Raw genomic sequence first — 27447 nt, 5'->3', positions numbered from 1 at the left:
TCACCAGATATGAGCCCCTGGAGTTACATATATACTGAATATATACTTAAGTATACATACTTGTTAAGTATATATTTAGGGCAAGTAGAAGGAAAAATATATACAATTTAACCTATTCATATTTAACATATAAGTAATTTGGGATACAAACCAAATGCAAGTTCAATTTTTGAATGCTGGAAATTAACTAATGCTATATGATAAATTACTGCAAGAGTTTCTAATGGTAGACAAAAGGAGCAAAACTACATTCACAATTAGCATATATAATGAGACCTGTGCATTTTTTACTTAACAAGTAATAGGTCTTGAAATTTTGATTTTGAGAAAAAGTCATGAGTTATGATTAAATTTGAAAACATCTGCAATTTTACCCAGATACCATAGAAAATAATGAAAGCCTCATCAATTTGACCCTACAGAAGCTGTAAAGGGCTTAAGGGATATAATTTTTCTCAGCAAGATCTGTGCTTGATAAGAGGAGAGATTGATTTTACTGAAATGGATACTTAAATAGAAGGGAGAGCAAGAATATTTACTAATGTTATCAAAGCTGTATTAGGTCAGTTGGAAAACTGATAGCTTAAGGGGGATACACATACCAATATACAGTATTAACAAGTCATGGCAGAAGTGAAAGTGATTCTTGCACTGCTTCAATTGGGACTGGTAGTAGCCTAGAAAGCAGGAGATCTGAGATTAAAAGGCCTTGAAATTATGGATCCCTATGAGAGAGGAAAATATATGGCCTGCATTAGGATTACTATGAGCAAAAATATCCATATGTATACTTGTACATACACTAATGCTATAATACACAAATTTGATGAATTTCAAGCACTGCTTAAATTGTGAGAAATGCAGATAGTGAAAAATATTGGACATCTGGTGCCACCTGGACATAAGGAATGCAAGGTGGCAACAATAAATACAGCATGACAACAATGTGCACGGAATGGACAAACAAGACAGGAGGGAGAGGAGTTACCCTCTTGGTTAAAAAACTCATAAAATCTAAGAGAGTGCACGCAGTTGACATTGGTGGCCAGTGCACTGTTGAGTCAGTTTTGTGTGACATATGCACTAAACAAAAATAAGACTATGAGTGTTTTACAGGCCCAATAACTGTGAAGGGTATAATGAAAAACTATACAAACAAATAGGGTGGGTCAGTAAATTGAAATATCTTACATGGGGTATTTTCACTTTCCAGATATTTGGAACTTGTGGGTTGGTCACTCACAGTGTAGCAAGCCTCTTCTGGATTTATTGGGTGACTGTTTTCTACACAAGAATATTGGAGAAGCAATGAGAGAAAGCAATACTCTTGATCTGATTATCAATAGCATTAGCTATTGATAATCAGAGGAGATTGCTAATGCATTTCATGCATTAGCAATCTCCACATAAAGTAACAACTAGGTGTCAGTGATCGCACTGTACTGATGTGAGATCTACTTAATGACATAACTACTGTCAAAGGTAAAGGGGAGAGATTTTACTTTCATAAAATGACTCTGAGAGTTTTTAAATTCTATTCAATGCAATCACCCAATGATGTTACAAAATACAAATTCTAAATATAAACATTCAGGAAAGTAATCATAGAAATAACTAAACTTTTTATACCAAATAAGAGCACACTTAAGGTAGTAGGGAATGGAGATTGTTATTATTGTTGTTGTTGTTTGTTATTTTGGTTTTTAGGAGCATTAGCAACTAAGGCCATATTGCTCCAGGGATATGCAGTGGTCATTCCCTGACCTTTCTGCATCCTCCATATTTGGTGGTCACGGGCTTGAATCCCGGTCTAATAAAGAAGCGTGCTACGCGCTGCTGCTCCTGCCCACCTGGCTACGGAGGCGCCTCGTGAATGAAGAAGTCCTGGGCATAACTGTGAAGTTAAGTTCACTGATTTGCACAGATGGGCTGCTATGACAGCTCATGGGGTTTTGCCAATAACATACAAGAATTTTATAGGCAGGTATAAGGAGGTGATTATATAATTGTATAAGGCAATAGTGAGGCCATCTTAAGAAGAGCAATGAGATCAATGGGGAGAGGGACAAAATTGCCAAGAAAGGCTTCAGTTATGCAAACTGCAGCATCTACAATTAGGGCACTTGCAAGGACATCTAATTGAGATGTTTATGGCTTTGAATGGATTTAGTAAGCTAAATACCAGAGCAGCAAAGCAAAAGGCTCAAGCTAATGGGAGTGCTGTGGTTCAGGGAAGAACTGAGGGGGGCAGTTGCCCTCTGAATCACAGTCTTTTAAAATGCACTGTTTGCTTGATGTTTGCGGAGCAGTCGGGTACGGGACATGTTACTGCCAAGGGGGATGTCTTTGTGTGTGCACGATGTAAGGAGTGCAAGGAAATCAGGTGACAACTCAGCGTTGTTATGGGCCTTTATTAGAGCTTGAAGGACAGGGTGGATGCCCTCAAAGGAAATAAATTGAGGGGCCCATCAAGCTCTCAGCCGCCCACATCAACGCCAGAGCTTGCACTTGGTCATCAGGCAACACAGCGGCAGCCCCCTAGGCAGAATGCGCTGGTCCCACAGGAACTAGTAGTTGTTGGTGACTCTATTGTCAGGGAAGCGGGGAACATGCTTTGCAAAAAGGATAGGTGGAATAGGACCAGGGTATGTCTGCCAGGGGCAAAGGTTGATGATGTTGTAGAGCGGATATCATCTTTTAAGGGCACAAAAGGTTATATAGTTGTACACGTTGGCATTAATGATATTAAGAGTAGGAGACCGGCGGAATTACTTAGCAAGTACAGGTCACTGTTGAAAAAAAGCCGTGAATTAGGGTTGAATTTGAAAGTGTCTGCAATTCTGCTCAGACACGATAGGAGGGAGTATATGATGAGAGCCTTGTCGATCAATTCGGCTCTGGAGGGATTGTGCAAGGCTCAAGGGGTAAAATATTTTTAAGCCTGGACTGTACTTGTTAACAGGAGAGATTGCTTCTACAGGGCTGGGATACACTTAAATAGAAAGGGTGCAAGAATTTTTACTGATGCTGTCGAGGCAGAGTTAGGTGGGTCGGAAAACTGCTAGTTGGGGGGGATACAAGGACTAATAGATTAACAGTAGCCACTGGCAGAGGTGGAAGTGATTCTTGCACTGCTTCTATTGAAATGAGCAGAAGCCTGAAAAACAAGATGCAGGATATTTCAGAGACTGCTGGGAGTCATTGCGGTACAAGTAAACACATGGGTTGTGTTAGGGTAGCCAAGAATAGAAACAGGTGCATGTATACCTGCGTGTACACCAATGCTAGGAGTTTGGTAAATAAATTTGATGAATTTGAGGTATTGCTCAAAACATCAAAGGCAGATATTGTTGGGATATCAGAGACGTGGTGTCACACAGATATAAGGAATGCGGAACTGGAATTTGGGGAATACAATGTGTATAGAAAGGATAGACAGGACAGGAGAGGAGGAGGGGTTATGCTATTAGTTAAGAAACACATAAAGTCCAAGGAAGTGAAGCCAGTCGACATCGATGGACAGGGCAGTGTCGAGTCAGTTTGGTGTGACATAAGCATAGGGAAATCAAAATTGAGAGTAGGAGTGTGCTATAAGCCTAATGACTCTGATGAGTATAATAAGATATTGTACAGGGAAATAGAGTGGGCCAGTAAATCAGAGAGTCTTATAATGGGGAATTTTAATTTCCCAAATATTGACTGGAATTTGTGGGTTGGTCACTCGCACACTAGCAAGGCTTTTGTGGATTTATTGGATTGTTGTTGGATTTATTGGATGATTGTTTTCTTCATCAGCATGTTCGTGAGGCAGCAAGAGGGAGCAATACTCTTGATCTGATTATCAGTAGTGATCCTTCATGCATTAAGAATCTGCAGATAAATGAACCACTAGGTGGCAGTGATCACAGTGTGTTGAAGTGGGATTTACTCAAGGAGGTAACTACCATCAGAGGTAAAGGGAAGGGTGTTTGTTTTCGTAAAGGCGACTATGATGGTCTGAGACAGTATTTAAATTCTATACAGTGGGACCAACTGATGATGTTACCAACAGCAAACTCAAAATGGGAAGCATTCAAGGAACTAATCTTGGAGGCTACCAGGCTTTACATACCAACTAAGAAATATTGTTCAAGGTTTAGGCCTAAATGATTGTCAGATGAACTAATGAGACATGTGGCAGAGAAGAAAAATGCATGGGATACATACAAATTAATGGATGACATGGAAGCCTATGATAGATATAAGGTGGTCTGTAACCAAGTCACAAAGGAGATTAGGCAGGCAAAGGCAGACTACGAAAAATCCGTGGCAAAGGATGCAAAGAAAAACAGAAAAGAGTTCTTTACCTATTTAAACTCAAGAAGGAAAGGGATGAATCAGATTGGTCCACTGGATATTGATGGTTCAACAGTTGAGGATCCTGCTCAGGTGGCTAACAATCTAAACGAGTATTTTGCATCTACATTCACGCATGAGGAGTTATTCAGGAAGGAGAATGATGTAGGTAAAGTAAACATTGGCAGTGAGCTGGATGATTTTGTAATAACTGAGAGGAAAGTGGAGGAGAGATTGTTGAGGATAAACATAAAAAAGGCATCTGGGGTGGATGGGATCTATCCAGTTATATTAAAGGAGGCAGCAAAGGAGGTAACAAACCCCTAGCCATAATTATGAGAGCTTATTTGGACTCAGGGGAGGTACCCATAGACCGGAGATGTGCAAATGTAACCCCAATTCACAAAGGAGGATCAAAGGCTGACACAAGTAATTATAGACCTGTTAGTTTAACTTTTGTTCCAGGTAAATTAATGGAGGCACTGGTTAAAGAAGCACTGCAGGATCATCTAGACAAGAATTCAGTTATAGCTCAGACGCAGCATGGTTTTGTTAAGGGCAGGTCTTGCCTGACCAATTTGATTGGATACTATGATGTAGTAACAAAAGAACTGGATGCAGGGAATAACTTTGATATTATATATTTGGATCTTAGAAAGGCTTTTGATACTGTTGCACATGGAAGACTGCTGCACAAATTGGAGCAGTGTGGCATTGGAGGCAAATTGCTGCTATGGATAAGGGGATGGTTGAGTGGCAGAAGACAGAGAATGCTAATCAATGGACACTGCTCAACGTGGACTAATGTTATTAGTGGAGTTCCTCAGGGTTCAGTGTTGGGTCCGTTGTTGTTTTCGGTGTTTATGAATGATATTGATGATGGGATATCAAGTTTAATGTCCAAATTTGCAGATGATACAAAGGTTGGCAGGGTTGTTAAGGACACCACTGACGCTATGCTGCTACAACAGGATCTGGAAAGGTTAAACAGATGGGCTGAGAGGTGGCAAATGAAGTTTAACATTGACAAATGTAAAGTACTACATATGGGAAACAGTAACCACAGAGCAACGTATCAACTCTGCGGTACTACACTGACAGTGGTGGAGAATGAAAAGGACCTGGGGTAATTGTGCAGGCAGATATGAAGTTCTCTGAACAGTGCAGACGAGCTGCAAGAGTAGCTCATGGTGTCTTGTCAATGATATACAGGAATTTTTCCAGCAGGGATAAGGAGGTGATTATTCCCTTGTATAAGGCAATGGTTAGGCCACATCTTGAGTACTTTATACATGTCTGGAGGCCTCATTTCAAGAAGGATGTAGAGCTGCTGGAACGGGTACAGAGAAGGGCAACAAGATTAGTGAATGGAACAAAGGGTTGCTCTTACGAAGAAAGGCTTAACTTTTGCAAATTACAGAGTCTGGAGACTAGGCACCGGCAAGGTGATCTGATAGAGGTGTATAAGGCTTTGAATGGTTTGAGCATGCTCAATGCCAATGGGATTCTTCATCTTGCTCAGAATAATCAGCTCAGAGGGCATAAATTCAAATTGAGGAAGGATGGATGTCGGACAGATGTGCGGAAATTTGCGTTTGGCCAGCGGGTGTTTGGTTGGTGGAACCGACTTCCATCACTTGTAGTTGAAGTTGATAGCCTAAACAAATTTAAGGCTCAACTGGACAGGTATTTCAAGCGAACAGAGGGGTGAAATGGGAGTGGTGTGTTTTTTTTTTTGGCTGATGCTGAATATGATGCTGATGCTTAATGTTCAAGTTTGCAGACGATACAAAGGTTGGCAGGGTTGTCAAGGACACTACTGACACTATGCTGCTGCAACAGGATCTGGAAAGATTGAGCAGATGGGCTGAGAGGTGGCAAATGAAGTTTAACATTGACAAATGTAAAGTACTACACATGGGAAACAGCAACCCCAGAGCAACGTATCAACTCTGTGGTACAACACTGACAGTGGTAGAGAATGAAAGGGACTTGGGGGTGGTTGTGCAGGCAGATATGAAGTTCTCTGAGCAGTGCAGACGGGCTGCAAGAGTAGCTCATGGAGTATTGTCAATGATATACAGGAATTTTTCCAGCAGGGATAAGGAGGTGATTATTCCATTGTATAAGGCGATGGTCAGGCCACACCTAGAGTACTGTATACAGGTCTGGAGGCCTCATTTCAAGAAGGATGTAGAGCTGCTGGAACGAGTACAGAGAAGGGCAACAAGATTAGTGAATGGAACAAAGGGGTGCTCTTACGAAGAAAGGCTTAAGTTTTGCAAATTACAGTGTCTGGAGACTAGGCACCAGCGAGGTGATCTGATAGAGGTGTATAAAGCCTTGAATGGTTTAAGCATGCTCAATGCTGATGGGATTCTTCCTCTAGCTCAGAATAATCACCTGAGAGGGCATAAATTCAAATTGAGGAAGGACAGATGTAGGATAGACGTGCGGAAATTTGCCTTTAGCCAGCGGGTGGTTGGTTGGTGGAACAGACTTCCATCCCTTGTGGTGGAGGTTGATAGCCTAAATAAGTTTAAGGCTCAGCTGGACAGGTATTTTGAACGAACAGAGGGGTGAAGTGGAAGTGGTTTTTTTTTTTTTTTTTTTTTTGGCTGATGCTGCATAAGCTTGCTTTCTTGCATCAAATGCCTCTACTAATGCTAATGCTAATGCGCTTGCTTTCTTGCATCATATGCCTCTACTAATGCTAATGCTAATGTCAAACCTCTCATTAAGCCATGTGATGTAGTGAAAACATCATTCATGTTGTACTTTAGGCTTTCTGAATCGTAGTAAAAAAATTTGCAAGGAAAATAGAATTATCTTCCACATTCTAACATATATTAATTAAAATAAGAATAGCTGTGACTAACAGAAAACACATCATTGTCAAAAAAGAACACACAAACCTAGTATAACAATATTTATAGAAAACACAAACATTTTGTGAAATACTTTTAATTTAAAAACCGAAATTTTAGTGGAAAGTTATGGGCACATATTTAGTTCTAATCCGCTGCTGACCCCTCCCCACAAAGCCTGTGTTTAGATTTCATGCATTGCTTGCCTAGTGACACAGCTCACACAGCAACAACAATGCTGGTGCACCAAGCAGCTTTGATATATAGGCTATACAATACTCAGAGTAACATGTCTACTAAAATTTGGATTTTTTTTTTTAACTAAAATAATTTTTTATAATAACAAAAACATTAGCCTCTTATAATACCAATTTAAGGTCAAACTGACTTCCAAGAATGTGAGGAGACCTGGTTGAATTGTATAAGGCTTTGAACTGGTTAAGTACACTTAAGGCAATGCATACAAGACAATTTTAAATTGAAAAAGTATGGCTGCAGGACAGAAGTGTGAAAATTTGCTTTCAGCCAGAGGAATTGATTTTTTAGAACAAACTACCATCTGGTGTTGTGAAAGTGTGTAGGTTGAATAAATTGAAGGAAGAATTAGACATATTTCTTCCTTCCCAAAAAAAAAAAACCCAATGAAAGTGGTTTTTTTTTTTTTTTGTGCTGATGCTATATACACTTATATTCTTGCATCGTCTGCCTCTTTGCTTTATCATAATGGCAGCTTGAGTTTTTCATTTATTTCCAAAAACCATATATACCCTCTAATATAATAATACTTAAATTTTGGAAGACTTTGAAAATTATTAAAAACAATCGTATACAATAAAAAGTTTATGAGTAAACACTTTGCTTCTTAGCTGATAGATTTAACTTTGTTTTCACTACATCACATGATTTTAATAAACCTTTCCCTCTAAGGGTGCATATACTTCATTTGAATGAAAAGCAGACTGATCACATCATGTGAAGAAATCAGTTTCAATGAATGTGCTACCTTATGAGAAAAGAAACTTTATTAAAATAAGAATAATGAATGAAATACATTTTAAAATGCTGCATGCAGTGGTGAGCTGTGAATATTTTAACAATGGGCTCGCAGTTTTTCCAAATTTCTACCGAATAATTTGATCGGTCACGGAAGTGATGTCATCTGCGGTTCCCACCAGAGGCGCTTCCCACACTCCCACTACTAGTAGTGTGATCAGTGTACGTGACTGACTGGTATGATATCTCGAGTCAGGAGTGGATTCAGGGGGGTGGACAGATGGGGATTGTTACCCCCTTAACCATGCATATAAGTGTATGTGTATAAGGTCTATCTAAAAAAAAAAAAAAAACGTGAAAACCTTGTCGTCATGCCTCCCCTTACAATCATACCTCAATACGATGGTGTCTGGAGTTCTTTTTAGAATTTTTTGAATAGTATGGTGTCACAATAATGCTTCCTGAAGTTCCTACCGCAGTGAGTATTATTGCAAGAATAAAAGTATTTGTCGTATGACTGCAAGAATACAAGTGTTTCTGACTGCGATAATACAAGTGTTTCTGACTGCGATAATACAAGTGTTTCTGACTGCGATAATACAAGTATTTGTGATATGACGGTAACAATACAGATATTTGTCAACAATTTTTTTTTTTTGTCTCGCATTTTCGTTACATTCCATTGTTAGGTTCCCCTAACAGCTGTGTATGTCGTTTGAACTACAAGATCGGTACTTCAATCGACGTTGGTTTCTAGAGACAATTAGATGTATACTTGCGATTGCAAGTATACATCTTTTACTTTAGTTATCATAAATCCATCGTATCATGTCTTCCATAAATTATCAAAATTTGTGAACATTCAATAAAATATTTACAATATAGAAGCTCTTTAATTTTGTAATCAATATGCACACCCAGCGTCCTGAGCTGGATATCATCATTCTTCTTTTTTTTTGGTGATTCCCCTCTCTCTCTCTCAGGGTAACTCAAAATTTTTTTTGGCTGCTGCAGCATAAGCCTCAGGCTTCCTTGCACCACATGGCTAATAATACTAATACTAATCAAAGTATCAAAAAGAAACGCGAAGGATATTTCACATAAACCATCTACTGTGCATGCCCGGCATACGCACTACTTTTTTATTCGTTTTTTTTTTTTAACTTGGGGAAATACAACGGATACATTTTTTTCATGATAAAATTTTAATATTGCGAATAAAAAATAACATGAACTATTTCCCATAACACAAATAACATAAAAACTATCACTAAACATTCCACAATATAAAAACAAATAATACATTAAAAAAAATTATTACGCAAATATTCAAGAAAAATTGCCATATGCAATTTACTTCTTTATTAATATTTGTTGTCGATTTGACGTAACGATCCGGATCAAATTGAAGCAGTGGTTTTCTATTTTGATCATAATAATCTGCAACATGTTTAATTGTAAACATCATTCATTCATTCAATATTATTCAGTACGCTGAAAGCTTGCTCAGCTTCATCGCTGCTAATCGCAATGGTTTCAAAGATATTTCTGGCTTTCTTAATTGAAAAGGGAATTTAACTCGATTTTAAAGATAAACTGTCTTCGACAAAATCTCTAAAATCATTAATTTTTATTTCATATTTTATCGGAAAACTTAAATTTCTTATTCAGTTTTCACCGTCTTGTAACCGAGACGAAAGTTCTTTCACATTCCACGATTTCAGGTGGTATACGTTTAAAATGTCTTTCAATTCCTAATCGTCAATGGAATCATTATTTAATTTAAAATCGCTCTGTTGCATTAATAACTTATCCTTTAAGGATAAAACAATGCATTTAATAACTTGTTACAAATAATTTTTTAAATGTATTCGAATTTGATTCTTTCAAATTCTTTCCACTTCAACATGCTCTCAATTTTAGCGTCATAATTTCTTTTGGAATTTTTTAAATTAGCAATAGCATTGATAGTTCAAATAATTACTTTATCTGCTTTTACCATAGTGATTCTGTAAAGCTTCTGAAAGGCAAGCGAGCTCCTGCAAGATGCCGATCATTAGTGCTAAATCGTTAAGAAATCCCACATTGAAAAGTCAGTTTAATAATCCCAAAAATTTAACTTCTGATTCAAAATGTTTGCACAAAGCGAGATGATTCCTTCAACCCCCAATTGCCATCTGCAAGCTACAACTGCTCATCGTGGCCTGAACACATGACCGATTTTTATAGTTTCCATATCAAGTTCTTTAGCAATCATCCTTAATTCGCACTGGTTTTTTGGAGTTTGATAATAACAGTTTTTTTTTTTTTTTTTTAATTATTGCCTGTATGCCATTATATTTTAGAACATTTTCTACACTGTGAAAGCCTCGAAGAAGTTTCAAAATCTGCCTACATTTCATCTTCGTAAAGTTCATATAATTTCTTAGTTACCACAATCCATCCCCTACGTTGCTACTGTCACTAGTTCTTTGAATATTGTGCAAAATGTCAATCACTCGGATATTCAGCTACTGTTACCATGTAAACATATATGGAGAAATTTAATGAAACACGTGGATCACTCACTTCTCCGAAAAACATATCACTTCTTGTTGGAGTAAAGGAGAACCACAACACAGCTTGACCAGAGGCTATAATCCATGTCAGGAATCTTCTTAATCCTCCGACTGGCTATGAAAAGCAGACTGATGAGTGTGACTTCTCGTTATATGACTGCAGGTTTTAGGGACACCACTAACATTGTGAAACAGTAATCCCTTTCACCCTTAATTCGCGCTTTCTAATTACCTAAATTGCCGAAAGGCCAGAGGTGAGAACAACGTACAAAGTTGCTCTCCAATCCTTTCGTTACATGGAAATTTTTTTCGTTCAATGGAAACTTATTTTAAATGTAATTATCAAAAAGGGGAATTCCAAATAATTCACTATAAAGAAGTTAGTTAAACAGAAGTCCGACTGTAATAAAATCAAAAATGAAGCAATTTTATAATATACATAACTGATCGAATGCTGGGGATGGTGTCCCACTTGCCTCACGTAGTTCCGGCTCTGGTTGTTGTTGTTGTTGTTGTTGTTGGTGTAGGGATTTATTAGGCACATCGGCAAATATGGCCATAGTGCAGCATCCGGCTCTGGATACTCAATAATTGCATTCAGGATTTCATTTGTAAAATAAATGATCGTCTCAACAATGGGCTCGCAAATTTTCAAAAAAAAAATAACAATGGGCTCTTGTGAGCCCATGCAAGCCCACTATAGCTCACCACTGGCTGCATGTATAATTTAATCCAAGGTTTAAGAAGTGAAACTGAATCGAAATTAGTCACTTACATAACATCACTAGTAAGACTATCTATTTCCTGCAAAATATTTTCAACATCAGACTGTGTAATATTCCTTAAGATATTTCCATTAATTGATAGTAGAAAATCTCCTACTTCTACTTGGCTACATTCTTCTGCTGCACTTCCTGGAAGAATTGCCTTTACTACTACACTATTCAGCATCTCTATGACATCTACTGATATACCTTAAAAGAAAAAAAGAAAAAATAAAAAAAGTAGCGGTGAGTATGTAATCTCATATCCTTATAAAAAGCAAGTGTTGTTGGAAAATATGTAGCAATATCACAAATGTCATATACATATTTTGAGTAGCTAATGACAGGACAGGGGATAAAAGGGAGAAAAATGATAAAATACAAGAAAATGTCTGTATAAGAAAAACTAATCACTTGAAAGGGAGGGTAACACAGTCCATATGTCTGTAGCACTCCGTTTGAATTAAAGAAAATAAAATTTAAATGGGTTGGGAAAAGGGTTTTATTAAAGTAAATGTTTCATTTCTTATTTATTTATAAATTTATATTTATATCATTACGTTTTATCAAAACATTTTACATAGCTACAACACTGGAATTCTGGTAGAATTTAATGTGTCCAGTGGAGATGATACTGAACATGAAATCAAGTTTCTTTATCATTATTCATTACTACAAAACTAGAACCAATGCTGCATTTTTATCTATTAACATCTAATGAAATCTCATTCTCACCATTATTGCAATAAGAAGATATTAATATCTTCTTATTGCAAGCTGTTTTAGAATGTGTTAATAGATCCTACACTAACTACATACTAGGATTACCTATTCAATACTGTGATTTTTATTACTATGGGTACTGAAGAATAGGTATTTGATTTTCATCATAAAACAAATCTATAAATTATAAGTTGATCACCTGCAATCAGTTTTTAGTTTATTGTGATTTATCTTTCAGTATCAATTTCTTCTGTTTCATAATATGGATGTTTCTCTGCATGAAAAGGCTATTTAATTCTGAAATAAATTTCACACAGCATGAATAATAACCCTAAAAGTAATTTTACATACAACTTTGTGTGCATTCTTCAGAAGAATGCACACAAAGGAAATTAGGTCCAGGTGAGAAATGTCAAAATGGATGACAAGGAAGTTGAAATACTTAACTGAGCAAAGGTAAAAAAAGTTGTATATGAACACCCACACAGGAGTGTTCACATACAACTATGTCCTGGATGTACTATGTCATGGTTGCTCCAATTACCACACAATATCCAGCCATCTGTGTTGAAAACAGCTAATGAGCTGTTTCTGACCATAGAATCAGAGGCCAACAGAGGCTGAAAAGATTTGTGCAGGATAACAGACAGGCTATAGCCAGTCAAATAAAAACCAGTACAACAGTGGTAACCAAAGAGGCAATTTAGAATTCACAACTTGTCATACCTTGTTACAGACAAGGTATTATAGCCAAGGACTGAACCAGGTTCCACTACTGTCAAAAAAAAAAAAAAAAAAAAAAATATACCAAGAAATTATGGTTACATTAGGTCCAGGATCATCAACTCTTGAGTAAAGGATTGTAAAAGCATTGCCTGGTCTCACGAATCCCAATTCATGGGGTTTTTTTTTGCTTATGAGAGAACCAGAATATGATGAAAACAACATGCATCCATAACAGAGCCAGGTGTCAATAATGCAGGCAGGCTGAAGGTGGCAGTGTACTGGTACAGAATATGTTTTTAGGTGCATACTGGGGCCCCCGCTCTTGATACTAATGGAGCAACATTTGTATGCCCCCGGTTATCTGGACATTGTTTCTAACCCAGGTATATCCCTTCAAGGCTATAGTGCAGGGGTGGGCAACTTTTTTCGTCAGCGGGCCGAATGAAATTTTCGTATCATGATGCAGGCCGAATGAAATTTTCGTATCATGGTGCGGGCCGAATGAAATTTTCACATCACGATGCGGGCCGTAATAGATTGAACGATTTAATAAAAAAAATCAGAACCTAAAAGATGTTATATTACTTGAATTACCAAATTATTAATGTATTTTTAAAAAAAATATCTGAATGTCCAATTATCATTGAAAATGCGGCATTCGGCATCAATTTTTCTTTTTTTTTTAATTGGCTCATTTTATGGGCTATAAATTATATTAAATTAAAAATTGTAATAATTAGAGAAGGCATAAAATATCTCGCACCAATATTATTTTTTTTCAATAAGAAGTCAAACCCAAAGGAACTTCGTTCGATCGATGCTACAATAATACTTAGGAAATAACTCTTTGACGCTGCGTAGAATCACTTGGTTACTGTTGTACTGGCCGCGATTCCCGATTGAACCGAATTAAGCCGAATGTTTACGGCAAGTGTAGTCAGGTATGGATTTTCTATATTTATGCATTTACCGAGGGGGCCGGATTCAACATCGTCGCGGGCCGGCTGTTGCCCACCCCTGCTATAGTGGATTCTTCCACTACAGCCACGAAGGGATGCATTTGGTCCAAAACAATTTCATGAATGGATTCTTCTAACAGAATAATACATCATGTCACAAAGGCCAGAATTATACAAATGGAATAAGCCCTTTGGAGTATCCACAACCATCCAAAATGCAACAACTGTGAGAAGTAACTGTGTCAATATGAACCAACATCCTTCTGGCATGTGCTCAACACATCACTGAGTCCATACAAAAAAAAAAAAAAAAAATTCAAGTTGTTCTAAGGGTTGTAAGGGGGGCATGTTTTCACGATTCAGTAGGTGTACTTAATAAAGTGATAATTCGGTGTAATTCACGTAATAATATCAGAAAAACACCTACCTTAAAAGCTATTAAGGCTGAGAAAATGCAAATCCCCAGGGGCAGATGGTAAACACCCAGTTATAGTGAAAATGCACCAAGTGCATCGAATCACAAATAATGTTAATAAGGTCGACATTAGAATCAGGGATTATTCTCTAGGACAGGAAAAACACCTACCCTTCCAATATATAACGTAGAGGGAAAAGAAGTGAGGCAATTAAAGATCAGTAAGTTTGACTTCTGTAGCTGTTAAGATTATGAAGGCTATGTTTAACCCTGTGTTATTCCTGTAGGATCGATTTGACCCAAACAATTTTTAGTAATTTGTGTTTCATCTACTCCCACACACCTGAAACACTCCTAATACCAGTTGTTGAAAATGTTTTCTTTGAATTCTCCAAAGAAAATTCCAGAAATATCTGGAAATTATTGCACAATTAAAAAAAATTCATGATTAAGTTAAAATCAGTTATATGTGCATGTTGATTGATGTATGTCATTAAGAGTTATTGATAGTAAGTGCTTTCCTCCAATCAGTAACCCTCTCTGGCTTCATGACATTGATGCATCATCTGGAATCAAACCATTTACGCATGCACTTCACATTTCACATGGCGAGTGCTCTTGATACTGACATGCAGAGCCATGCCAGCCCGGTGGTGCAAGTGATGTACAGGACCAGGGCGGCAATGACTAAGAGACAATCAAGACCAATGTTCTGTAAACACTAAAAGAGATGGCAAAGACTAAGGAGACTAAAAGTTCAATGCATCGAAGAATGTGTTTTATCATATTTTATATTAACAAATAGGTTAAAATCAGTTAAAATTATGTTAAAATCAGTTATATGTGCATGTTGATTGATATATGTCATGAAGAGTTATTGATAGTAAGTGCTTTCTAGATGTTGACATTCCAATTCAGCAAGAAACACTCTGTGCAAGTGAAGCAAATTCGGATGAAGAGGAAAGTGACAATCACAATAGTGGTATACAAGATCAACTAATTTCACTTAGTGATTGTGGTAAATGGCCACAAATTTTAAATAATAAAATAAGAATGATGTTAGTTGAAAACAAACCAGAACAATAAAAAAATTTTGATTTTCAAAATGATAAAGATAATAAGGGAAGAAACTTTTCTATTGAATATTACACTAAAAAATTATAAAATGGTGAATCACTCGCGTAATTGGTTACTGTATTCGATTTATCAAAATGCTGTCATTTGTTATAATTGTCAATTATTTTTAAATAGTTCGGTTTCAGGTCCACTTGTAAACGGTGGATTCAAAGATTGGTGCCATTTAACAAGACATTAGAATATTCACGAAAAAAGCAATGTGCATGCTGATTGCACTAAAAAATTAAATAATTTGCGTAAAAACTTAGAATTACAAAATACAGTAGATGAACATCATCAAAGTATGATAAATAAGAAATAAGATGGTAATCAGTATTACAGAGAATTGTTCTTGGCATCAATATTTGGCAAAACTAAATTTGGCTTTAAGGGATACTGATTCAAAATTATTCAATAATTTTAATGACAGAAACTTTTTTCAATTAATACAAATGATTTCAAAATTTAATTACACTTTATCAGAAAACATCATTTAGGAGACAGCTAAAAATTATTCCTTGATTTTAGATTGTACACCTGATGCCAGTCATCATATGAACAATTGACAATTATAATAACTACATTCATTTTAGAATTTTTGTAAAAATATAACATTAATATTCAAAATATGCATGGACAAGGCTATGACAATGGGACCGATATGAAAGAGAAACATAACAGCCTTCAGGAAAATATATTAGATATAAACCCCCAAGCCTTTTTCGTACCTTGCACTGCATATACATTACTTTAAATTTAGTGGTTAATGATACAGCAAAAATAACTTTCGACACAATTGATTTTTTTAGAATTATACAGGAACTTTATAATTTTTTTTCTAGTAGTACTAAATAGTCAGCAATATTAAAAACAAAGTTTAAATCTTTCTCTGAAGCATTTGTCAGACACGCGTTGGGAAAGTACAATTAATAGTAATAGTGGCATGTGATGCAAGAAAGCAGGCATATGAGCTTATGTAGCATCAGCCAAAAAAAAAAACATTCACACAACCACTCCCTCTAAAAGGTTGTCCGGTTCCTCCTTGAATTTATTTAAGCTATCAACTTCCAAACGACAAATGGAAGTTTGTTCCAGCAATTAACCACACGCTGGTTAAAGCAAATTTCTGCACATCTATTCTACAGCTGTCTTTCCCCAATTTGAATTTATGCCCCCTTAGGTTCGTAATCTAAGCAAGCAGAAGAATCCCATCAGAATTCATCGTGCTCAACCCATTCAAGGCCTCAATCAGATCACCTCGCAGGTGGTGCCTAGTCACAGCCGCTGCAATATGAGGAACTTAAGCCTCTCATGGTAAAAGGACCCCCTTCTTTCCCATCACCAATCTTGTTGCCTTTCTCTGTACATGCTCAAGCAAATCTACATCCTTCCTAAAATGAGTCCTCCAGACCTGTATGCAGTATTCAAGACATGGCCTGACCACTGCCTTATACAGAGGAACAATCACCTCCTTTTCCCTGCTAGCAAAATACCTGTATATCATTGACAAAACCCAATGACCTGCTCTGGCAGCCTGTCTGCATTGCTCGGAACACTTCATATCTGACTACACAATTACTCCCAGTCCTTCTTCATTTTCTACCACCAACTGTGTAGCACCACACAGTTGGTGATAGGTTCCTCTGAGGTTACTTCTACCCATATGCAGTACTTTGCATTTGTCAATGTTAAACTTTGGTTGCCACTTCTCAGCCCATCTGCCTAAATATTCTAGATCCTGCCATTTCTGTCATTAACAACCCTGCCAACCTTTGTATCATCTGCAAACTTCGACACTAAGCCTGATATACCTTCATCAATATTATTGATAAATATACAAAACAACAGTGGACCCAACACCGAACCCTGTGGGACTTAACTAATAACATTAATCCATGAAGAGCAGCATCCATTGATTACCGCTCTCTGTCTTCTCCCACTCAACCACCCTTTTATCCATTGTAGCAATTTATCCTTAATACCATTCTGCTCCAATTTGTACAGTAGTCTTCCATGCACAACAGTGTCAAAAGCTTTCCTGAAATCCAAATACTGCAAAAGATATCAAAATTATTTTTTCATCCAGTTCCTTTGTAACCACATCATAGTATCCAATCAAATTTGTCAGACAAGACAAGAAAAGTAACTAGTGACTCCATTATTTTCCCCGGAACAGAAGTTAAACTAACACGTCTGTAATTACTCATGTCACCCTTTGATCCCCCTTTGTGAATTGGGGATACATTTGCATATCTACAGTCCGTGTGGACTTCCCCTGAGTCCAAGAATGCTCTCATAATTATGGCTGAGACTACTTACCTAGTCTCCAGACTCTGTAATTTGAAAAATTTAAGCCTTTCTTCGTAAGAGCAACCCTTTGTTCCATTCACTAATCTTGTTGCCCTTCTCTGTACTCGTTCCAGCAGTTCTACATCCTTCTTGAAATGAGGCCTCCAGACCTGTATACAGTACTCAAGATGTGGCCTAACCATTGCCTTATACAAGGGAATAATCACCTCCTTATCCCTGTTAGAAAAATTGCTGTATATCATTGACAAGACACCATGAGCTACTCTTGCAGCTTGTCTGCACTGCTCAGAGAACTTCATATCTGCCTGCACAATTACCCCCGGGTCCTTTTCATTCTCCACCACTGTCAGTGTAGTACCGCAGAGTGGATACGTTGCTCTGTGGTTACTGTTTCCCATATGTAGTACTTTACATTTGTCAATGTTAAACTTCATTTGCAAACTCTCAGCCCATCTGTTCAACTTTTCCAGATCCTGTTGCAGCAGCATAGCGTCAGTAGTCTCCTTAACAACCCTGCCAACCTTTGTATCATCTGAAAACTTGGACATTAAACTTGATATACCATCACAATATCATTCATAAACACCGAAAACAACAACGGACCCAGCACTGAACCCTGAGGAACTCCACTAATAACATTAGTCCACATTGAGCAGTGTCCACTGATTACCACTCTCTGTCTTCTGCCACTCAACCATCCCTTTATCCATAGCAGCAATTTGCCTCCAATGCCACACTGCTCCAATTTGTGCAGCAGTCTTCCATGTGCAACAGTATCAAAAGCCTTCCTAAGATACAAATATATAATATCAAAGTTATTCCCTGCATCCAGTTCCTTTGTGACTGCATCATAGTATCCAATCAAATTGGTCAGGCAAGACCTGCCCTTAACAAAACCATGCTGCGTCTGAGCTATAACTGAATTCTTGTCTAGATGATCCTGCAGTGCTTCTTTAACCAGTGCCTCCATTAATTTACCTGGAACAGAAGTTAAACTAACAGGTCTATAATTACTTGTGTCAGCCTTTGATCCTCCTTTGTGAATTGGGGTTACATTTGCACATCTCCAGTCTATGGGTACCTCCCCTGAGTCCAAAGAAGCTCTCATAATTATGGCTAGGAGTTTGCTTACTTCCTTTGCTGCCTCCTTTAATATAACTGGATAGATCCCATCCACCCCAGGTGCCTTTTTTATGTTTATCCTCAACAATCTCTCCTCCACTTTTGCATATTCCGGTTAATTGGGCTTTTCTGTTCGTGCATCTAATTATAAATGGGTAGTAAACTCAATCATATTGCATTTTCCATTACCTTTATATTTACCATTACCGACTTTAATACCGATAACTACAATTGTGTGGATTTTTACGCTATTATGATGAAATGTGTTCCTCTTCACTCATATAAAATACAAATTTTCAGAAACTTCTCTTCATTCCTATTTACGTATTACAATGATGAAGGGAAAGTGAACAATTGAAAGTGCAAGTGGTGGTACTGCTAGGAAACGAAACAAAACTGATTTAGAAATGAAGATGAAAATGATTACGAAGTACGAAGCAGGACAAAGTTTGTCATCTATTGCAAAGGAATTATGTCTCGCTGCTTCAAGTGAATACTATTTTAAAGGACAGTGAGCGCATAAAGGAACATGTCAATGGTCAACGCACTTAAGATCAACAGTGATCACAAAACAGCGTTCAGGTGCTATATCAAAGATGGAACAGCTAATAATATGGATCGAAAATCAGATTCAGAAGCGAGTGCCCCTGAGTCTAATGACCATTCAAGCAAAAGCAACAAGTATTTATAAAGATATTAAGTATAAGTATGGCGAACCCAGATATTAAGGATAAGTAGGTTCAAGCATTGTGCTGGTTTCTGCAACGTTAAAGTATGCAGTGAAGTTGCCAGTGCCAATTCTGCAGCTGCAGAGAAATTTTGTGATAGGTTGGAAAAAATTATTGATGAAGGCAGCTTTCAACACGGCAAATTTTTTAACGTTGACGAGACTGCTCTGTATTGGAAAAAAATGTTGGATCGAACATACATTGGCAAAGAGGAAAATACAATGCCAGGTTTCAAGGCATCAAAAGATTGGGCCACGCTCTTGCTTGGGATTAATGCAGCGGGATATTACAGATTAAAACCACTGCTTGTGTACCATTTTCAAAATCCTTGTGCATTTAAGGACATCAATAAAGCCACCCTACCCGTGCATTTCCAATCGAAACAGAGAGCATGGATAACAATAACTCTCTTTGAGGATTGGTTTAAATGTGCTTTATTCCCGAGGGGAATAAAGCACATTTAAAAGAAAAGAAAAATTTTAAAAAAAAGAAAAATATTGTAAAGATGACAATGTTCTTTTCAAAATTTTGCTTCTATTAGATAATGCTCCTGGACATGCTACGCATCTAGATGATTTCAATTCGAATGTGCGAGTCATATTTCTACCACCAAACATGACTTCACTCATCCAACCGATGGTTCAGGGTGTTATTTCGAATTTAAAAGCATACTATTTACACACAACATTTGCTCAGGCATTGTCTGCAGTAGATGATGAGAAAAATTTTACATTAAGAGAATTTTGGAAATCTTACAATATTTACCAAGCCATCTTAAAAATTAATAAGGCCTCGGCAGAAATGACTAAAAGTTGTTTAAATGCCGCATGACAGAAAATATGACCATGGCACGTAAAAGGCTTCGAAGGATTTGAAAAAGACGAATCATATGAAGGGTTAAAGATAAGATTGTAAAGGCTACAGAGCTACTTCAGTTGAAGGTTGTTGCCAAAGATGTGGAGGAGTTAACAGAGGAAGAAGAGAAGGAATTATCTAATAAAGAACTTATTGACTTGCAGGAAGCAATAGTGAAAGAAGAAAATGCTGACAAAGCTCAAGATGAACCAAATGAGGAGCCGAGACGCTTCATCACCAGAGAGATCGCAATGGCATTTCGTAAAATTGCATCGGCAATGGCGAGGTTTGAGAAGATGGATCCTGACATCAAACGATTCTTAAAAGTTAACAGAGGGGCGAATGATATGCTTGCTTGCTACAAAGAAATCTACAATGAAAAGAAAAAAGCCACCATCCAGTCATCCATTAATATGTTCTTTCATAAGGTTGAGCAGCTTCTAAATCTCCACAATGGTACATTTATCAGCTGAAGACATTGATACTGGCAACGATGCTTAAGAGGTAAAACTTACTTCTGACCGTTTGGTCATCCCAGAGCATAAACAGAAAATTTATTTATTTATTTACTGACATTATGCCTGTCTCTTCTATTTTTTTTGTTAATTTTATAATTGTGAAATTTTTTTTAAATTCCACACTTTCGTAATTTTTTCTGCACATGAGATAAAAAATTTAATAAATACAATAAATAATTCTCTTTACATGTTTGTTGAACATTTCTTTTTTGATTCAATCAATTCAGCGAGCAGAGTTTCGAGTGCTCCTCAAATATGGGGAAATTCCCTGACTTGCGTAGCGTTCTGCAGAATACAACCCTTATGTAAGTCGGAGAGTTCCGGTGTATATATATATATATATATATCAGACTCTCAATTAACCAGGACATTTCAAGACTCCAAATTTGAAAAAAAAAAAAAAAAAAAAAAAAAAAAAATCAACCTGAAATCAAAAAAAATTCAAGTAATAACTAGAATAGGTATAAACAGATATTTTGCAATCGTAAATAAGCGACAAGTGGCATTATAAGTCATCATTGGGAGATTAGTGTACCTATTATCTTGTAATCCCCACTGTCTTCACACTCACCGCTCAAAAAAAAAAGAAAAAGAGACCAAATGTTTAGTTTGTTTTAGTAAGTCGCGTCGATTATTGTGTTCCATTGCAGTGCAAAGGGACAAATTTTGTTTCGTTATTTATGTCAGGGATGTCGGAATTTTTTTTATAGTGTTTTGTTTAGAAATTGCAAAAATTATGGGTAAGCGCAAAAGAGTTGTGTTTTCAGTTAAACAAAAACTTGAAATTATTCGAAAGTTTGAAAACGGTGCATCTGTTAAATCGCTAAGGAATCATTATAATAAGGATGTATCAAAATCGTGAAACATTAACAAGTATCGCAAGGAATTCAGATTTGTCAATGATAATATGGTAGAAATATGTTATTAGTCATTCCCGAGTTACGTAAATCTCGATGAAGTAAGAAGTCCTGGAACGTATTTCTTATGTATGTCGGGGACTTTTGTATTTTTGGATTAACCGGGAAATCGATTATCCGGGATTTGTTTGTTTTTTTTTTTCTTTTTTATGAGAACCCCAAACACGAGAGGTATTATAACCTATAGTACTTAGTACCGTGCTTGGGTTGGAGGTTGAGAAGACGAAAGAAGATATTTGTTGATATTGGACTTGAACTTCTGTAGATTGTAATTTTCAGGAAATACGTATGAAGGAAGGTTGTTCCAGAAAACGGCAGTTGAATGAATAAATGAGGAAGATGAAAAGTTGGTTCTGTGGGTTTGAAGTTGGACAGTAAATGGATGTTGGCTGGTGGCGGCACGTGTTCGGACTGTTTTGAAAGAGAGAGCGGGAATTATAGAACCAATTCAGAAGAACAGTGCCCATGGAAGTATCTGTAGAAGAGGCATGCACCAGAAACAGTGCGTCTATGAGAAAGCGAGTGGAGAGATTCTGTTAGAGATGAATCATTAATTAACCTAACTGCCCTCTTCTGAATGGAATCAAGACGCCTGAGAGAGGTTTTGGGGGCACCACCCCAGATGTGGGAACAATATTCCATGGCAGGGCGGATTTGCGATTTATACAGAGTGAGCAGCTGTTTGGGAGAAAAGTAACGCCGAGAGCGAAAGAGAAAACCAAGTTTTTTAGATGCAGAGGAAGCAATATTTGTAATGTGCTTGTGCCAAGAGAGATTAGAAGTCAGGGTAATCCCCAAAAGAGATATATCATTTTGCCTAGAAATCGGAGTGTCACTAAAGATAAGCATAGGAGCAGAAGAATCCTTTTTGCGAGATATAAGACAAGATTGAGTTTTAGAAGGGTTGAAATCAACTAAGTTGTCTTTGCCCCACTGGAGAATTATCTGAAGATCGGCATTTAAGGAATTGGCAGCAGATTTTCGAGAACTTGAAGCTGATTGAGCTGGACAAGGTTTCTCAAAATGGAAAGTTGAATGCAATGTGCTATCATCGGCAAAACTATGGATAGGATTTCCAGTCAATGGAAGAAGGTCATTGATATACAAGAGGAAAAGAGTGGGGGAAAGAACTGAACCTTGGGGGACACCAGCATTAGTGGAGAAGTTAGAAGACAGAGAGCCATCTACCATCACCCTCAGTGAGCGATCAGAGAGAAAACTGGATAACCAATTACTAAAAACAGTGGGCAAACCATAAGATAGAAGCTTGTTTAGAAGACCTTTATGCCAAACACGATCAAAATCCTTTGAGATGTCAAGAGCAACTACTTGTGTTTCACCGAACCTTTCCATTGAATTAGTCCATAAATGGGTAACATAAGCCAGAATATCACCAGTGGATCGACACTGACGGAATCCATACTGGCGAACGTTGATCAGACGGAAGGTTTCTAGGTAGTTTAAGAGTTGGCGGTTAATTGATTTCTCCATTACTTTAGAAAGAGTAGAAGTAATTGCAATGGGACGATAATTGGATGGGAGGGATTTGTCACCCTTTTTAGAAACTGGCTGGATATGAGCAAATTTCCAAGCAGAAGGAAAAACACCTTTGGAATAAGAAAGTGAAAAAAGGCGGCAAAGAATAGGAGTAAGTTCAGGAGCACAGGTTTTGAGAACAAGTGGAGAAATACCATCAGGACCTGGAGCTTTCTTAGCATCAATATTCATTAAAATCCTTCTGATATCCTTTTGACGGAAGACCACAGGAGGCATTGAATGGAGCGTGTTAGGAATGGTGGGAGGTGTTTTACCAAGATCATTAATACATGATCGAAGTTCGCAGAAAAATGGGATGCTAGCAGGTCAGCTTTATCCTTGGCTGAAGTGACAACAGAACCATCTGGTTTGGACAGAGGTGGGAGCAGAGATGGGCAAAAGTTGCGGCCAATAGCTTTGGCAAGAGACCAGAATGCTAGGCTACCATTAGGGCAAGAAGCAAGTTTTCTACTCTTAGCCTGTTCAAACTCTAGTTTGGACTGATTAATAACTGCTTTACAATTGTTGCGAGCTTTGGTGTAGGCAGAAAACGAAACTGAAGAATTAGAAACAAGCCAATTCCGATATGCAACGTTCTTCTCTTGGACAGCCTTAGCACATTTATTGGAAAACCAAGGTTTAGATAAAGAACGAGATTTTAAAGTGGAGTGTGGGATAAAGGATTCCATTCCTGCAAGAATAATTTCACTGACACGATATGAGCAAACGTTGACATCAGAAGTTTTGAAACAGTAATCAGACCAAGGAAAAGAAGAAAAGAAGTCTCGCAGGTCGTCCCATTTTGCATTCTTGTAATGCCAAACAATACGAGGTTGGGAATAGCCATGAGATAAAGGTTCCATTGGAGAAGAGACAATCACCAAGTTGTGATCTGAAGTGCCTAAAGGACCTCTCACTGCAACCTTGTACTTAGAAGGGTTGTTTGTGAGAAAAAGATCAAGCATATTGGCTGTATGATTAGGATTGTCCGGTATTCTTGTAGGTAAATGAACAATCTGTGCTAGGTCATTAGTAATTGCAAAAGCCTCAGCATCTCGACCTGCTGGGTCGGTGTGACTAGAAAACGGAAGCCAGCTGGAGTTGCGAACGTTAAAATCACCAAGGAAAATTACCTCACTGTTAGGAAAGTTGGACTGGAGAAAGTCAAGTTGCAAAGAGAGGAAGTCAAAGAGCTCCAAGTGATTAGTGGAGTTGGGAGAACGGTAGAGACAACAGATGAATTTTACACAATGAGGTAGACATATTTTAAGCCAGAGAAGATCAAAGAGAGGAGATTCCAAATTGCCAAGTCTCTGACAGGGAATATCAGAACGGACATATGCACAAGTACCGCCTTTGAGTCGAAAGGAATCATACAGCAAATAATTTGGACATCTGAGATGAGCATAGTTGAATCAACTGATAACTGGGATTCAGTCAGAAAAAGTACATGGGGTTTGGAAGACTGCAAGTGGAAATGGACATCGTTGAGATTAGAATTGAGACCACGTATATTTGTGAAATGAATTAGGAAGTCCTTGGGAGGTTTAGATCTTTTCGCAGATAAGCTTGCTCTATTATTTTGACAATTCATGGTGTATTCAATAGTAAGAAAAAGTGGGTGGGACATGCTGTATGAAGTAATGAAATTTTTGGACATGGCGTACATGTGGTAAGAATATACCCAGATCCTTGACATAACGTGGCCTCGACAATGCTCCCCGCATGCACACTACTCGGACTCCCTCCAGTCACTATCTGGCAGAGTAGAGGTAGCAAGATTATACACTAGCTGATCCGGAAGCTTCCTAGAGAGTTACCAATAGGTTCAGTCTGGTGTACTGACTAGCGGCCGGCCTGCGAACACTGTTTTAGAGCTGTACCCTCGAAATGTAAGGAATATTGGATCTCGCCACGACATTCATCATAACCTCAAAAATCATCAATCATACTGCATGATGGAAGAGATAGGGAAGGGTTGGCCAGAACTTAGCTCTAGAGACTAAACATGGGTTCCACCACTTCAAGCCTCCAATAAGCAAAGTGGTGGTATTTCACCGGTTGATGAGAGTCATCTACCACCTAGTACTGTGTGGTAACACAGAGGGGCGGCGTTCCTCCATGTGGTGTGGGTGCCACACCTCGACCCCTGCTTACGTTGGTTCACACCTGGGTGGTCACCCACCATGTACTTGAGCATGAAGGTTATACCCAGGATTACTAACAGTCCCACCATCATGAAGGTGCAAGCAGAGGATTTGGCTGTCATAGACCGTCCGGACTTCGCCGAAATTGGGTCCACTTTGACTTGAGTGTCACCCAAATATCAGTTCCATCAGCATTTTAGACTCCCAGGTAGCAAGAACAGCTTGTCTGGCATATCTGAGAGAATGTCTGTGACAACCTCAAGGACCTTTTTACCATCTATCCCAGAAAATCAAGAGTCTACTGTATAAATAATATATATATATATTGGGAATAGCTATTGAGGTGCTGATTGACGTTATGATACGTGTGTATCGCGTGTGTCTTTAAAAATAAAAATACAGTAATAAAAAATTAATATTTTTTTAATAAACAATTTATGCACTAGTCCACCCATGATTCTAAAGAAAAAAAGTTATGTTACCCCCTCCACTTCGGGATGGGTTCAAGCTCCCATGGGATTCAAGTGGAGGTAACCTGACCTTTTTTCACCATTATGGAAAGCATTAATTAGGGCAAGTGACCATTAGTGCTTTTGAGATTAGGGCAAGTGATACTAAACCGATGTTATCGTCTGTTGTGTTCACGCACCAATCAGCACATCGTTTGCCCTGCCCACCTGTCAATCAATATATCATTCTTAACTTCTGCTCCACATTCCCTACCATCTGTTTACTGAGCGAGCAGCACTAGAGTGCATTATCAGGAAAAAACGTCAGCCGACGTTTCCCATGGTTCTCATGTTGGCTTTCTTTACCTTCGCCGCCTTTCTAAAGGAGCGAAATATAAAACATCATCAAAATCCACCCACTGGGAATTGAGTTATTACAAGTAGACAGACAAACAAAGAAAAAATAAGTGAAGGATTTCAATTGTTTCAATTTTGAAGAAATTGGAATAGCCCAATCAATTTTTCTGAAAGAGTGAAATATAAAATTTTATAAAATTCTATCCATTAAGAATAGTGTTATTACGTGCTATCACGTATATTACACATATATGTTAACATGTCTAACAAATGTGATATATCATCTTTTTTTCTAATTCTGAAATTTCAGTTTTGGAGGTACTTTCAGCACCTGTAGTAATAGAGGAATAAGTGTGTACATCTTCTTGAAGGGGATTAATCTCTCATTTCTATACAACAACTTATTTTCATAATAATATTTGACCAACTGTTCATATTCAACCAATATATTTAATTAAAGATTTAAAAAAAAAGAAACATTAATTATATTGCCTTACCAAGACTATTACTTCCTTTGTGTATTTTAACTACCCTTTCAAGAACTTCTGGAAAAGGTGCAATGTTATGATGCCAATGATTATCATCGTCATCTGAGGACACCTGTAAAGTTTCCCAAAAATTAAAAACAAGCTTTGTGTAAATGAGGTTAAAAGATCAAATGGGAACAAGTCTTAATAAAAATCCAAGTCGAATTATTAAATCAAATCTACTTAGCAGAAATGAACTATGATTCTTACACAGCAGTAACGCAAAAATTATAACAGATTAGTAATGTTAAAAAATGCCAATACGCTGTCACTTCATTATGTGATAAACAGCAAGAAATTTTCATATATGTATAAAATATTCTGGTTTTCTAAAATATACACTATACCTTTCTATTGCCTAGTCAAATATTTACTGATTATAAGTGAGTTTCATGTAATATCATAATGCCAAAATTTTTTTTTGGCATTATGATATTACATGATATTATGTTTTCAACAACAATTAAGATAAAACTGCAAATGACATTACATCCCACTAGAGATTGAAGAACTTCTTAAAAGATC

General features: G+C 37.4%; 2 protein-coding genes across 2 annotated transcripts in view; both read right to left on the bottom strand.

Annotated features, from left to right (window-relative positions):
• The window catches only part of LOC150078991 (multiple PDZ domain protein-like), a 798800-nt gene extending 772144 nt beyond the window's left edge, over positions 1 to 26656 (bottom strand). Inside the window, exons 1-2 of the mRNA XM_090382913.1 lie at positions 26641 to 26656; positions 11529 to 11727 (exon numbers count right to left, since the gene is read on the bottom strand). Coding sequence (XP_090239039.1) covers positions 11529 to 11727; positions 26641 to 26656 — 215 coding nt within the window. The remainder of the gene's footprint in view (positions 1 to 11528; positions 11728 to 26640) is intronic.
• Positions 26657 to 26878: 222 nt separating this feature from the next.
• Positions 26879 to 27447, bottom strand: part of LOC150078990 (patj homolog) — a 946782-nt gene continuing 946213 nt past the window's right edge. Inside the window, exon 18 of the mRNA XM_090382912.1 lies at positions 26879 to 26995. Within this exon, the coding sequence (XP_090239038.1) occupies positions 26879 to 26995 (117 nt within the window). The remainder of the gene's footprint in view (positions 26996 to 27447) is intronic.

The sequence above is a fragment of the Mastigoproctus giganteus genome, chromosome 10 (genome assembly GCF_048544385.1).
Source record: "Mastigoproctus giganteus isolate SK-2022 chromosome 10, ASM4854438v1, whole genome shotgun sequence".
Taxonomy (NCBI): domain Eukaryota; kingdom Metazoa; phylum Arthropoda; class Arachnida; order Uropygi; family Thelyphonidae; genus Mastigoproctus; species Mastigoproctus giganteus.
Note: the sequence above shows the minus strand (reverse complement) of the source record. Positions and strands in the feature narration are given on the sequence as shown.